The following is a 13,444-nucleotide window of genomic DNA, read 5'->3' as shown; positions in this document are numbered from 1 at the left end:
GGCCAATAATTCGATTTCTCTAACCAGAATAAGAATTTACATGTCATTTTAGGAATCAGGTTTCTGTGAATAATTGGGTTATTAAAGCGCAGGTAAACACGTTAAGTGAAGACAATCAAAGGTAAACATGAGTCACAGACTGGGAGATGGGTTGGGATGAAAACCTGCAGCCACGAGGGGCCTCAGGGTGAAAACTTGAAAACCGCTGTGGTAGAAGTCAGATCTGACGTAACAGAAAAAAACAAAAAAGAAAATGCACAGAGTCTTAAAAATCAATGTCATTTATTTATCAAAATTGAGGTAGAAAAACTACCATAACAAAGTACACAAAACACAACAATCAACATGTACAAAGGACAGCTTGTATACAAGTTTACAGAATTGGGGGGGCAGGCTGCGGTGGGTTTGGATTCATTTCAGTGATTTGAATGGGGGACGCTGGTCTAGGCATTCATCCATTTTGTACAAATGCACCTTGAGCACTATATAAATAAAATATATTATTATTATAATTATTATAATTATTCCTTTGGATTAACAGCACAAATCCACCAGAATATTACCTTTAAAAATGTGAACCACCTACAGGACTTATTAGAGTGTGATAATCATCAGTGTTAATAATATAATATAATATAATATAATATAATATAATATAATACTTATTTCTCCTCCACAGTAATTGTATTTCTTTAGCGGCACAGAATGAATCCCCTCGAGTTGTCGCTCTTATCCCACCTTTGTTGCTGCTGGTTACATTTCAGACTGATAAATGTAAGGAAAAAAAAAATAAAACGAGTCACCATATAGTGTGGAATTTTTTTTCCTTGTGTAGTTCTTAGAAGTAATAAAAAGGCACTGATTACTTATTAGGATGTGAATTACAAAAAAACAGGGCTTGAACCCAAAATATATTACATTATTACTTTTAAAGTAACCCCTGAGATATTTCTGTCTAGGCAGAGTGCAGTGTGAACGTTAAAAGACCCACAATGCAACTGGAAGGCGTAACACACGCCACACAGCACTAGTGAACTCCACGCAGAATCAACTTTTTTTTTTTTTTAACTAACAGAAAAAAATGGTGGTCTATGAGTCGTTCAGCGTACTTCTGTTCGTATTTTCAGGGCTGATGTTAGTTTCCTGTTGAAAGACAGAAAAAAAAAAAAGATTTAGTTTGTGAAACAGCAGGATAACAAAACTCGGCCTATCTATTTTATGAAACTGCTTGTTCTAAAAGACGGTTGTGGAGATCCAGAGGTCATTCCAGTGTGTGGAAGGGAAGGAATTAACATTGGTTGAGGTGCCAGTCTGCTGCAGGGCATGCTGATCAGGCACAGTTATAGACAAGTTCAGTTTCTTGAAGTCAAGTTATTTTTTCCCAATCATTGTATACAGTTTCCTTTGGAAAAGGGTGCTGTACTCTTAAAATTAAACTCCACTCCATAGTGATATATTTTTATATGTTACTCGCTTCCCTACGCCCCCGGCCTGTGCTACGCGCCAGCCACTTCGTGTCTCTGCCACTCGTGTTGTGAAGAGGGGGGCTGAGCGCACCCCAAGGAGAAACCCCCTCTTAAATGGTGATGCAATGACAAACACATAGAGTTTTTCTTTACCTCCTCTTTGCTCAATCTGCTGCCGGGCTGTGTGGTCTGCATCTTGTGTGGCACTTCGAACATTTAAAAGCCTGTACAGCAGCTGTCCTACTCTTTGTCTTTTATTTCCAGCCCCGGGCCTGATAAAATCTCTTGGCACAAATTCTTGTCTCGCGGAACGTGAGTTCTTGATATTTTTAAGTTTATAATTTAAAAATGGAATAAGAATCTGAAAATCTAACAACATCACATTAAAGTTTGATAAATTCTGAAAAGAATAATACCAAACATGTACATGTAGGTTTTAAAATAAGCCCGATTTAAAGCGTGACAACAAATGTGACATAAAATCGTTTAGGCTTAGGCTTTTATATTTAGAGAGTAGACGTACCCCAAGTACTTTGTGATGGGGGCTGAGAGAAATTTTTAGTCTCGTGTTTTCATGCAGAATGAAGAGAAAGATGTTTATAGCATAAGAGTAGTCAATGGTGACCAATGCTGTACCACGGCAAACAATATGAAAATTAGAAATTTCAAGTCTCATGTTACTTGTGTCACTTAATACACATCGACATTATTATCAGCGCCGGTCAAAGCCCATATTCAGCCCTAGGTGGGCAGTTATGAAAATGGCACCCCTCGATGTCCATAGGGTGGCTGGTAGGGGGACAAAAAGGTCCAGAATGCGCACCACTTGAGTTACATACAGTGAGGTCCAGAAGTATTTGGACAGTCACACAATTTTCATAATTTTGGCTCTCTATGCCACCACAATGGATCTGAATTGAAGGAATCATTACAGGTCTGAAGGTTTTCAGCATTAATTCAAAGGGTTTAACAGAAATATCACATGAGCCGTTGAGGAATGACAGCCATTTTTCTGCATAGCCCCCCCATTCCAGAGGCTCAAAAGTATTTGGACATTTGACTGACACAGTGTAACATAGTCTCATTATTTCATTAACTGTTTAAGCAGGTAGAAGGTCTGCAGTTGATTCAAAGTCTGGAATTTGCATTTGGAAGCTGTCACTGTGAACTCTCAATATGAGGTCCAAAGAACTGTCCATGCAAAGAAAAACAGGCCATCATTAGGCAGACAAAACTAAACAAACCATTTAGAGAGGCAACAGAAACACCTGGGGCCTCATGCATAACGCCGTGCGTAGAATTCGCACTATAACATGACGTGAGCACAAAAGCCGAAATGTGCTTACGTAGAGAAAAATTTAGATGCAGGAATCTGTGCGTACTCCAACTTCCACGTTCGTCCACTACGTAAATCCCGGTCAGCGTGAAAAGTAACGCACGTGCACATGCCTGCTGTCCCGCTCCAACTCCTCCCAGAATTATGCCTCTTTGAATATGCAAATCAATATAAATCGCCCTTAAGCTCAGTCTTCTGTGAAAAGACAATGGCAAAAGCATGGGGGAAAATAGAAGAATTTCAGCGAATACCAAGTGGTGGCAAAGGAAAAACATACTATTTGTTCGTTTAAACATTGGAATAAACAACAAAAGGAAGTTCACAAAGTTGCACAGTGCCGGAAATAAAAAAGAAGTCACATATCAAAGTCGCTGTGAAAAGGCGAGTTGTAGCCCACTGTCTGAGTGTCATATGAAAGCTTATTAGGGTACAGAGAAAAAAAAAATAGGCACAAAGTGGGAAAAAAGCACAAAATGTCAACTTTAATCTCGAAATTTCCACTTTAATCACGTAGTTTATTTTGTCATTAAAGTAGAACATCATAAACTTCATCTTAAAATCATTTAATTTACTAGTTTTTCAAATACCATCGTAACTAAAGTAACACGTTAAATGTTTTGTTTTGTATGTGATCTTCTATGTGCTCTGTGTGTGTGAATCACTATGTGCTTCTGGGCTTTCTTTTCCTCCGACAGGACACAGAATCCATTACATTAGTGATATTACAGCTCTCTGAATAATTAAAATACTGAGATGTATACGTGATATCATTTTCATGATGATTGGAATAAAAGCATGTTATTAAACATGGGAACACGATGGTGCAGTGATTGTTCATGTCTCACACAAGATGCTGCTGCGCCGTGTGCTACCTTCGATGAAATAATTTATTGTAGCAGGACTGTCTCTTTCAAATGTACTAACCTCCAATTCCTATCCTTCCTTTTCTTTCCCCAAATACCCAATCACCACACAATCAGCTCTGTAATAGACGTTAAGCCATCTGTAAGCTTACAACAAAGATTCTTCAAAACTTTTAAGGAACATTGAAATATCTTCATAGTACGTGTTTAATTATTCTATCCGTCTATCCTTCCAGTGTTGTGCCAGCCTCAGCAAATATACAGCATGAGGCAGGAACAATAAGTGAACATGCAAGCGCTGTGGCACCGTGTCCTCACATGTTTAATTATTAACAATACAGATTATTTAAATGAAGTTAAAGTTTTATCTGTATAATATAATCAACATAATTTGCTGCATTTCCTCTTAAAAATGATATCGTCATCATATGTAAATACGCGCTTTATAAAGTGGCGCAGGTAGTGTAATATTATAACTGTAGTGCAGGTTTACAGTAATGTGATCCTACTTATAAGTACAAACAGTTCTACAAGGAGCAATTGATTGAGTGCATTTATAGTTTTTGGGATGAAACTGTTTCTGAACTGCGAGGTCCATACAGGAAGGCTTTAAAACGTTTTGCCGTGGCTGAGACAGCGTGTCCTTGATGCTGTATACTTATAATTCTCTTTCCGATCAGCTGCTGCTGTGATTCCCCACTCAGATAAAGTGATAGAAATACTCCGAGTGGTGCAGTGAGAGTAATATGGAAAAAGATGATCCGCTGTGGCAACTCCTAACGGGAGGAGCTGAAAGAAGAAGAAGAAGTGAGAGTAACAACGCTAAAGCAGTTATGGTATTTAGAATAGTTTGACCATTATATTGTTACAGGTTAATTACAATCAGATGCATTAAGCTAATAAGCAATATGCAGTTAATTTCAGTGTATTTATAAAGCCGTGTCAGTAATGTGAATCTGAAAAAGAAAGATAAACCACACAGGAACAGTAGCACTGCTTTGATGCTGGGTGCTGCCAGTCTGCAAAACCGAGCAGAGAACTTGCGTACGACAGGGTATGAGGTACCGTAGAAATGTGCGTAGCTTTACGCCAAGTTTAAGTTTTATACATCGCGATTTGAACGTGGAAACGTTCTTATGCAACATTTCTGTGCGTACACACCGTTTATACATGAGGCCCCAGGAGTGGCCAAATCAACCATTTGGTCCATTCTTGAAAAAGAAGGAACACACAGGTGAACTTAGTAACACCTGAAGGCCTGGACAACCATGGAATACAATTGCACTGGATGATTGCAGAATTCAGTCCTTAGTGAAGATGATCCCTTTCACAACATTTAGTCAAACCAAGAAGACTCTCTGGGAGGTCGACCTGTCATTGCTAAAGTCTACAATCAAGAGAAGACTTCATGAATTAAACTATAGAGGGTTTACTACAAGGAGCAAACCACTGGTAAACTTCAAACATACAGTAGGAAGGACAGGTTAGGCTTTGCCAGAAAATATTTTAAAAAAATCAGTCCAGTTTTGGAACAGATTTCTTTGGACAAATGAAATTAAGGTCAATATATACCAGAATGATGGATAGAGAAGAATATGGAGAAGAGAAGAAACAGGTCATGATCTGATGAATACCATATCATCTGTAAAACATGTTGGAGGCCGTGTTATGGCCTGATCATGCATGGCTGCCAAAGAAAGAAGAGGGACGCCTCACACCTGGACAAACTGGTGAGGAAGGCAGGCTCTATTGTAGGCACGGAGCTGGACAGTTTGACATCTGTGGCAGAGTGACGGGCGCTGAGCAGTCTCCTGTCAATCATGGAGAATCCACTGCATCCACTGAACAGGATCATCTCCAGACAGAGGAGCAGCTTCAGCGACAGACTGCTGTCACCGTCCTGCTCCACGGACAGTCCAAGAAGATCGTTCCTCCACCACACTATGCGACTCTTCAATTCCATCCAGGGGGGTAAACGTTAATATTATACAAAGTTATTGTCTGTTATACCTGCATTTTTATCACTCTTTAATTTAATATTGTTTTTATGAGTACGCTGCTGCTGGAGTATGTGAATTTCCCCTTGGAATTAATAAAGTATCTATCTATCTATCTATCTATCTATCTATCTATCTATCTATCTATCTATCTATCTATCTATCTATCTATCTATCACATCTTAATTGCTTCATTTCAAATCTATTGTGGTGGCACACAGAGCCAAAATTGTAAAAATTATATCAATGTCCAAATACTTATGGACCTAACTGTAAATGGAGCCCCTTCGAGTCCATAGAGTGGCCGGGTGTTTAGGATTCCAGAGTGTGTGTCTCTTGAGTTACATAAACGGTGCCCCTTGGTGTCCAGAGTGCACAACACTTAATTTTTATAAAGAGGTGCCCCTCGGGTGACAGCGCCCTAGGTGACAAACTATGTTGTCTAATGGGTTGACCAGCTCTGTGTTAACCAGTCTGATGCTCTCAATCTGCCAAATGTATGCTCTTTTGCTAAAATATTATTAAAGAGTTAGTTCTGTAATTATTAGTGCACACATAAACAGGAAACCTAAAGCCTCATAAGAAGGACTTTTTGTATTGAAGACCCACCTCTCCTCTTCATTCATTGGTCAAAAGTCCTGTTCACACTAAAACGACTGGAAACGCATATGACACCTACACTGGGTGTGCACACATCAGTGGAAAGTCCTTGAAGGGATGTTAATGCTGCATACTGCAGGATTTTTTGTAGAACTGTAGCATCTGGTCAGTTATTATACCTTCTGCACTTATAGGCAGATTTCAAATTGTACAAAACACAATTTAGATGCATACAGGTAAGTAAGCCTGTGTTATCTGTCCACCATATTGGAATATGGTTTTCTTCCCTGAAGGGTGACCAATCAGGGAATGAGACGTAGTAGTAAGCAGGACCCAAGCAGGGAAGGGCACCGTAATAAGTGCAAACAAATCAGAGCGCGATTAGAGTCTGTGTTTTCAAAACTCTGCGTGTTCACCCATCCACGCTGTGATGCCGAACTGGTGTTTTCAGAAGTCTACGACACTGGAGAGTGTTTTCAAAGGTGTTCAGGGGTTAAAAAAGCAGGGGTAGTGAGGACAAAAAGTGAAAAAAGGAGACTAATGTCACTGTTTATAAATGAAAACGTAGCAGTGTGGATGCAGCCTACGTGTTTTTGAAAAACAACGATCAGTGTAGCATTTACAAAGCAAAGTACAAGAAACCTTAAGCCTGGGGTGGGAGACAGGCAATGAGGTGAAGAGAACGGCAAGACTTCTTTTGTAAACAGCTGAATGTCACAAAAATTATTTTACTATTCGAAAACTACACGGATGGTCTGTTTTACGATATGTCTCAAAACGTGGATATCAATACTCCAGAACATTCTTGGCTTGAAAATAGATGTATTCTGTAATACTTCGATTAATTTCTGCAGATTTCAGTCCCTCTTCCCAAAGGAAATCTTACTATGGCACATTGTTCAACAATGGTACAATCCTACAGTGGGACCTCCTTGTTCATTAGACCTTTGGCTTCAACTACACTAATGGCAGAGCACTGCGATGTGTGTGTCCGGACTACCCATAAGCCAATGCGAACGTGTTGTATTGTGTCAGTTTCTATCTGTTGTAGCTACAGCTTAATTTTCATATTTCCTTTACTTTTTGATTTACCCTCATTCTCATACATACCAGAATGGAGAAGAGCGTTAAAGTGCAGAGACTACTGCTGAACTCATGGCAGCTGTTAACCCCTCATTAAGTGCTGCTCCTTCAGACAACATGCAATTGGCTGTCAGAAAAAGGGGGCAAACACAACTGTGCTGGAAGATCGGCGCTCAGTTGGTAAATGTGACATGGGTTGCGATTTTTAGCCATTTTAGCTGACCTGGTGCAACAACGAGATCAGCGACTGCGATCGGCAAATCTGACATGTCCTGTGACAAAAAGTCGAGTACTGTGACACTGACTTTAATTGAAAAAATGGCTTTGGTCCTTCCCGGATATGCATCCTATCAGCATGGTGTCACAGTGGTCATTACTCTGTCTCACGTCACTTGTGTATAGTGTAAATAGTAACATCCTTGAGGAGGCCCTGTATTGTAATGACTGACTTTTCATGTGAATTAGAGACTGTGACACGTGTAAGCATGGGAGACAGTTTAAGGGCTCAGGTGATGGCAGTTCTCCACCAATCCAGGGGGTGGCGCTGTGTGATAACACGCTTGTCTTTCTTCCCTCCGCAGACCAGAAAGCTGATGTGTCTCCTGCAATGATGTCACATCCGGTACCTGCCCACCTGTATCCGCCTCTTCCTACCTGGCAACCCTATGACTGGAAGGACCGCCATCTTTGTCGGTCAGAGTAAGATTCCGGTTTAATAAGACTTGTTTTGCATTTTAAATATGCATTTTTTAAATTTCAACTTTATAATAGATGGGGTTGGCCTCGTGGTGCCCCGAAACACTTTCAGTTGTCCTGTGTCTCTATTACAGGATGAAAAATATTAGGTAAAGAGATGTCCGATCAGCACTCATTTTTGGAACCTCTGAAGTAATCACAAGCTTACTGTTCACTTGGCTTTAGTGTAAATTGAAACATTTAATTTAATCCAGACCAGGGTAACGTGAATCAAGGAAGTAAAAATAATTGTTTAGACGCAATTACATTTGTGAGTCATCTAAAATGCTGTTGCAAAAAAAAAAAAACTGGCAATTTTATAAATAACAGTTCTGTACGTCTCAGTAAATGTAGAGATGAGGAGGCTTATTACTTTAATAAACATGGATGCTTCTCAGCTACCGAACTGAAAACAGTTTATTCAAATCTCACCTATCCGTGTCAGGACGCATGTGTTTTTACATTCCTCTTCAGTGTCAAAACGATTGGAATTTCCGCCACAGCCTCCATACCAAAACTGTGCACAAGCGTTGGCCTGTTTGTCGTAGTACCACCTGATAATGTAGTCTCTGCAAGCTCCTTGGTCCAAAATCAAGCCGCATTTGGGATCAGCGGTTAAAAATTCTGTAAAAATAATAGACAAGAGCGAAGCAGCGGTTAATAAAATATAACACAAGGATGGTGTCTGGAATATTTCAAAACGGGATGTTGTTTTTCTAAGCACGGTTTTACGAAGGTAAGGGAGCATGTGGTATGACAGAAGAAAACGCTACATCTGAACAGCTATAAACTTTCCACCAGTTATTTACACACACGTAAGAGCTCACACTTCATTCTGAACACGTATGTGACGATCGCATGCATTTCTTCATCCATCTCATTTTTGCATGCTGCATGTTGCAAGTGACGCATTTGATGATCGCATGCATTTCTCAGTCTTTGTTGTTTGTACGCTCTGTAGCCTGTGCTTGACGCTGGGCAGATGTCTTCCTCTTTTTCCAATTTTAGTGTTCTCAGTCACGCCATTGGCCTCTGCAATTTCCTTGATGCTCAGGAGAGGTCGCTGGTGTTGTTTTCCTTTCTGCCATGCCACTTTGTTCGCTGACTTCTTTGTCAAGCTAAACCAACAAGCTCAGGTCAGTTTCTGAGGTTGCTGCCCCTAAACATTTTGGCATTTCCAGATGATTTTAGTTCAAAAATTTTCAATCAAGACCAATATCAAGGTTCTGGCCCCAGTAGTTCACAGCAAATCACACAACAGATAATAGACCTTCTCAGTTTATATGTTAAGATTATTTACAGTAGTTTGTACAGTTTGTGCTTTCAGATTGCCTTGCATTTTGACTTTTACAGTATAAAGACTCTTTTGTCTTCCATCTCTACACATGCCCGGGGTTTATGGTAATCCGCTCCCTTGTGAGATCATTTTGATTATACAGTATATATATATATATATATATATATATATATATATATATATATATATATATATATATATATATATATATATACATATTTATATACAGTATATATATATATATATATATATATATATATATATATATATATATATATATATAAATAAATAGGAGTGGTGGCTCTGAGGCTAGGGATCTGCGCCTGAAGTGACTCTACACCATTGGGCCCTTGAGCAAGGACCTTAAACTGGAATTACTCTGTCCTGGGTAAGATGTTAATCTGCACCCGGCCCTGCAAAAAGGTCCTCCAACTTACAGGGAAACCCTGGGGGTTGGTGGAAGGATTGACACTGTAAAAAAAACCTCATACTGTTCCAGGGTAGTGCTGAGGTTTCACCCACTGCAATTGGGTCCCAATCCAGGTGGTTTGTCGTGTGGTGGGTACAGTAATGCACTGTCAGCGCATGTTTCCAACATCACTTTGTCTCTCTTTCTCTCTTTCTATAATATATATATATATATATATATATATATATATATATATATATACATAAATATAGTAACAAAGGCGCTATATAGGTGCCGACCTAACAGACTGACACCGGAGGCATTTATTAAAGCCAATGAACTTTTATTTTTCTTCACCTGTGGGACATGTCTTCACCTGTGTCCCACAGACAGTACACAGTCCCAAAAGCACCAACCAAAGCAAAGCACACACTACTCTTCACGCCATCACTCCTCCCAGCAAGTGTTGTCCTTTTCCTCCCAACTCAGGCTCCCAGAGTGGTGGCTGCTGGCCCCTTTTATAGTTCACCCAGAAGTGCTTCAGGTGCTTAGATAGATAGATAGATAGATAGATACTTTATTAATCCCAAGGGGAAATTCACATAATTTTTTATTATTATTTTATTATTATTTTATTATTGGTGCTTGACCACCTGCCTCCGACTGCACCTACGGGTATGGCTGAACTACGGCCTAGACGGGCCCAGGAATCCCTGCAGCGCCTCCTGCTGACCACCTTGGATCTCAACATGGCTGTGGTGAACTCCATCTCCCATGGAGCCCTGCGGGTATCTGAGGCACCACAGTCACCTAGGGGGGCTGCCACCAAGTGGTCTGGGGGAGGTACTGTGCAGCCCATGCTTGCTCCCCTGGAACATACACAGAAGGGGCATCCTGGCCAGTCATGGGCCCCAGCCGTCCGTCAAAATATATATATACAGTATATAAAATCCAACGTCTTTCTGTACGCCTGTGCGCTTTTCATAAGAGATCTACTTAACGGAAGAAACGTCCCTTTTCCAGGACTGTGTATTTCAACAATAATGTTTTAAAAATCCAAATAACTTTACAGATCTTCATTGTAAAGGGTTTAAACAATGTTTTCCATGCATGTTCAATTAACCATAATCAATTAATTAACATGCACCTGTGGAATGGTCATTGAGACCTTAACAGCTTACAGAAGTAGGCATTTAAGGTCACAGTTCTAAAAACGCAGGACACTAAAGAGACTTGTCTACCGACTGTGAAAAACACCCAAAGAAAGATGCCCAGGGTCCCTGCTCATCTGCCTGAACGTGCATTAGGCATGCTGCAGGGAGGCATGAGGACTGCTGATGTGGCTAGGGCAATAAATTGCCATGTCCGCACTGTGAGACGCCTAAGACAGCACTACAGGGAGACAGGAAGGACAGCTGATCATCCTCGCAGTGGAAGACCACGTGTAACAACACCTGCACAGGATCGGTACATCCGAATATCACACCTGCGTGACAGGTACAGGATGGCCACAACAACTGCCCGAGTCACACCAGGAACACACAATCCCTCCATCAGTGCTCAGACTGTCCGCAATAGGCTGAGAGAGGCTGGACTGAGGGCTTGTAGGCCTGTTGTAAGGCAGGTCCTTACCAGACATCACCAGCAACAACGCCGCCTATGGGCACAAACCCACCTTCGCTGGACCAGACAGGAGTGGCAAAAAGTGCTCTTCACTGATGAGTCACGGTTTTGCCTCACCAGGGGTGATGGACGGATTCGTGTTTATCGTCGAAGGAATGAGCGTTACACCAAGGCCTGTACCCTGGAGCGGGATCGATTTGGATCGATGGCTAGGGCCATTCCCCCCAGAAATGTCCAGAAACTTGCAGGTGCCTTGGTGGAAGAGTGGGGTAACATCTCACAGCAAGAACTGACAAATCTGGTCCAGTCCATGAGGAGGAGATGCACTGCAGTACTTCAAGCAGCTGGTGGCCACACCAGATACTGACTGGTACTTCTGATTTTGAGCCTCCCTTCATTCAGGGACACATTGTGAAACATTTTTAGTTTATGTCTTATGGTGTTGACTCTTTTACTGTTCATACAAATACTTACACATTAAGTTTACTGAAAGTAAAAACAGTTGAAAGTCAGAGGACATTTCTTTTTTTGCTGAGTATATATATATATATACCGGTATATATATATCGGCCCAGGGTATGCCAAAGCCACTTTGAGTTTTCTTGTTACACTCAGCTCCCACTTCACCACCCTGAACCATCAGAGTGCCCACAGAATGGCTACCACCACTCAAATTTGTTGATCTCATGTTCCCTTTTTCCATCACTTTTGAACAAGATCCTGAGATACTTGAACTAAAGGAAGCCAAAGGCTACAGTCAGATGATGCAAAGAGAGCCACGTCATCTACATAAAGCAACCCTGCCACCCCTAGCTTTGCCAGCTGGACACACTAGCATCCTAGGCTGTGCCTTGATATCCTGTCCATGAAAACCACAAACTGTAGAGGTGGATGCCAGGAGATGGCTACCTTCTGGATGGCATAGTGGCTACAGTAAAGTTTGGTGGAGAAAAGGATAATGATCTGGGTCTGATTTTCAGAGTTTGGGCTGAGCCCCTTGGCTCTGTTGAAGGGTGCTGTTAATGCTATGGGACACAACGACATTCTAGAGAATTGTGGGCTTCCAACTTTGTGGCAGTAGTTTGGGGAAGGCCCTTTTCTGTTTCTGCATGATTGAGCCCCTCTGCACAAAGTCAAGTACATAAAGACACGGAGGAACTTGAGGGGCATGACGTCAACACTATTGGAGACCTTTGGGATGAACTGAAACGCTGATTGTGAGCCTGGACTTCTTGTGCAACATTGGTACTTGACTTTCCTAAGTCAAAGGGCACAAATTCCCACAGACACACTCTAACTTTTTGTGGAGAGCATACCCAGAAGAGTGGAGGCAGTTAAGTGCGGAGGGTGGGCATCTCCATATCAATGGTTTTGGAAAAAGATGTCCAACGATCTCATGTGGTTCTGATGGTCAGATGTGAACATACTTTTGACCATATAGCGTATGTTAATGAAGTTTGATCAATCCATTAATTACATTTAGGAAGTTACAAATCACTGATCGTTAGAATTGGCCTTTAATACAAAGGTGGACTGAATCACTGCAGTCTGTGAAGAAGCGGGACAAAGGGAGGCCTGAATTTGACATTCACCTTTGCATAATTAAGTCGCTGAAAGGGGTCAGCACCAGGATTGATGTGACATTACAGGCTAATCTGGAGATGGAAAAGACGAAGATCCTGAACAAGGATAAAAGTAAGGTGTAAAGGATTGAGACCTGGCCTGACTTCATATCATGAGAAATGCTCTGTTACTTTCAAATAAGTTATGTGAACTGTTACATCTCGTGGTCAGTTACAGTAAGTTCAGGTACAGTGATGTTTTGGGTACTGCAGAAAACTGACTTAAACCTCTTATTTCAGATGCTAATCACTACGTACGGGTAAGGAAGAATAAATCAGACACCATCTCCTTGAGCACAGGTTCTCCACAGGGGTGCGTTCTGAGTCCCATCCTCTTCACGCTCATGACCCACGAATGTTGTGCCAAGTTCAGCACAAACCACATCATTAAGTATGCGGACGACAAGATGGTG

The 13,444-nt window shown here is 41.1% G+C and overlaps 1 protein-coding gene across 1 annotated transcript in view; it reads right to left on the bottom strand.

The window, feature by feature from the left end:
• Positions 1 to 265: 265 nt before the first annotated feature.
• Positions 266 to 13,444, bottom strand: part of col28a2a (collagen, type XXVIII, alpha 2a) — a 149,586-nt gene continuing 136,407 nt past the window's right edge. The window contains exons 35-36 of the mRNA XM_039757571.1: positions 8,513 to 8,704; positions 266 to 1,143 (exon numbers count right to left, since the gene is read on the bottom strand). Coding sequence (XP_039613505.1) covers positions 1,136 to 1,143; positions 8,513 to 8,704 — 200 coding nt within the window. The 3' untranslated portion in view covers positions 266 to 1,135. The remainder of the gene's footprint in view (positions 1,144 to 8,512; positions 8,705 to 13,444) is intronic.

The sequence above is a fragment of the Polypterus senegalus genome, chromosome 6, assembly GCF_016835505.1.
Source record: "Polypterus senegalus isolate Bchr_013 chromosome 6, ASM1683550v1, whole genome shotgun sequence".
Taxonomy (NCBI): domain Eukaryota; kingdom Metazoa; phylum Chordata; class Cladistia; order Polypteriformes; family Polypteridae; genus Polypterus; species Polypterus senegalus.
Note: the sequence above shows the minus strand (reverse complement) of the source record. Positions and strands in the feature narration are given on the sequence as shown.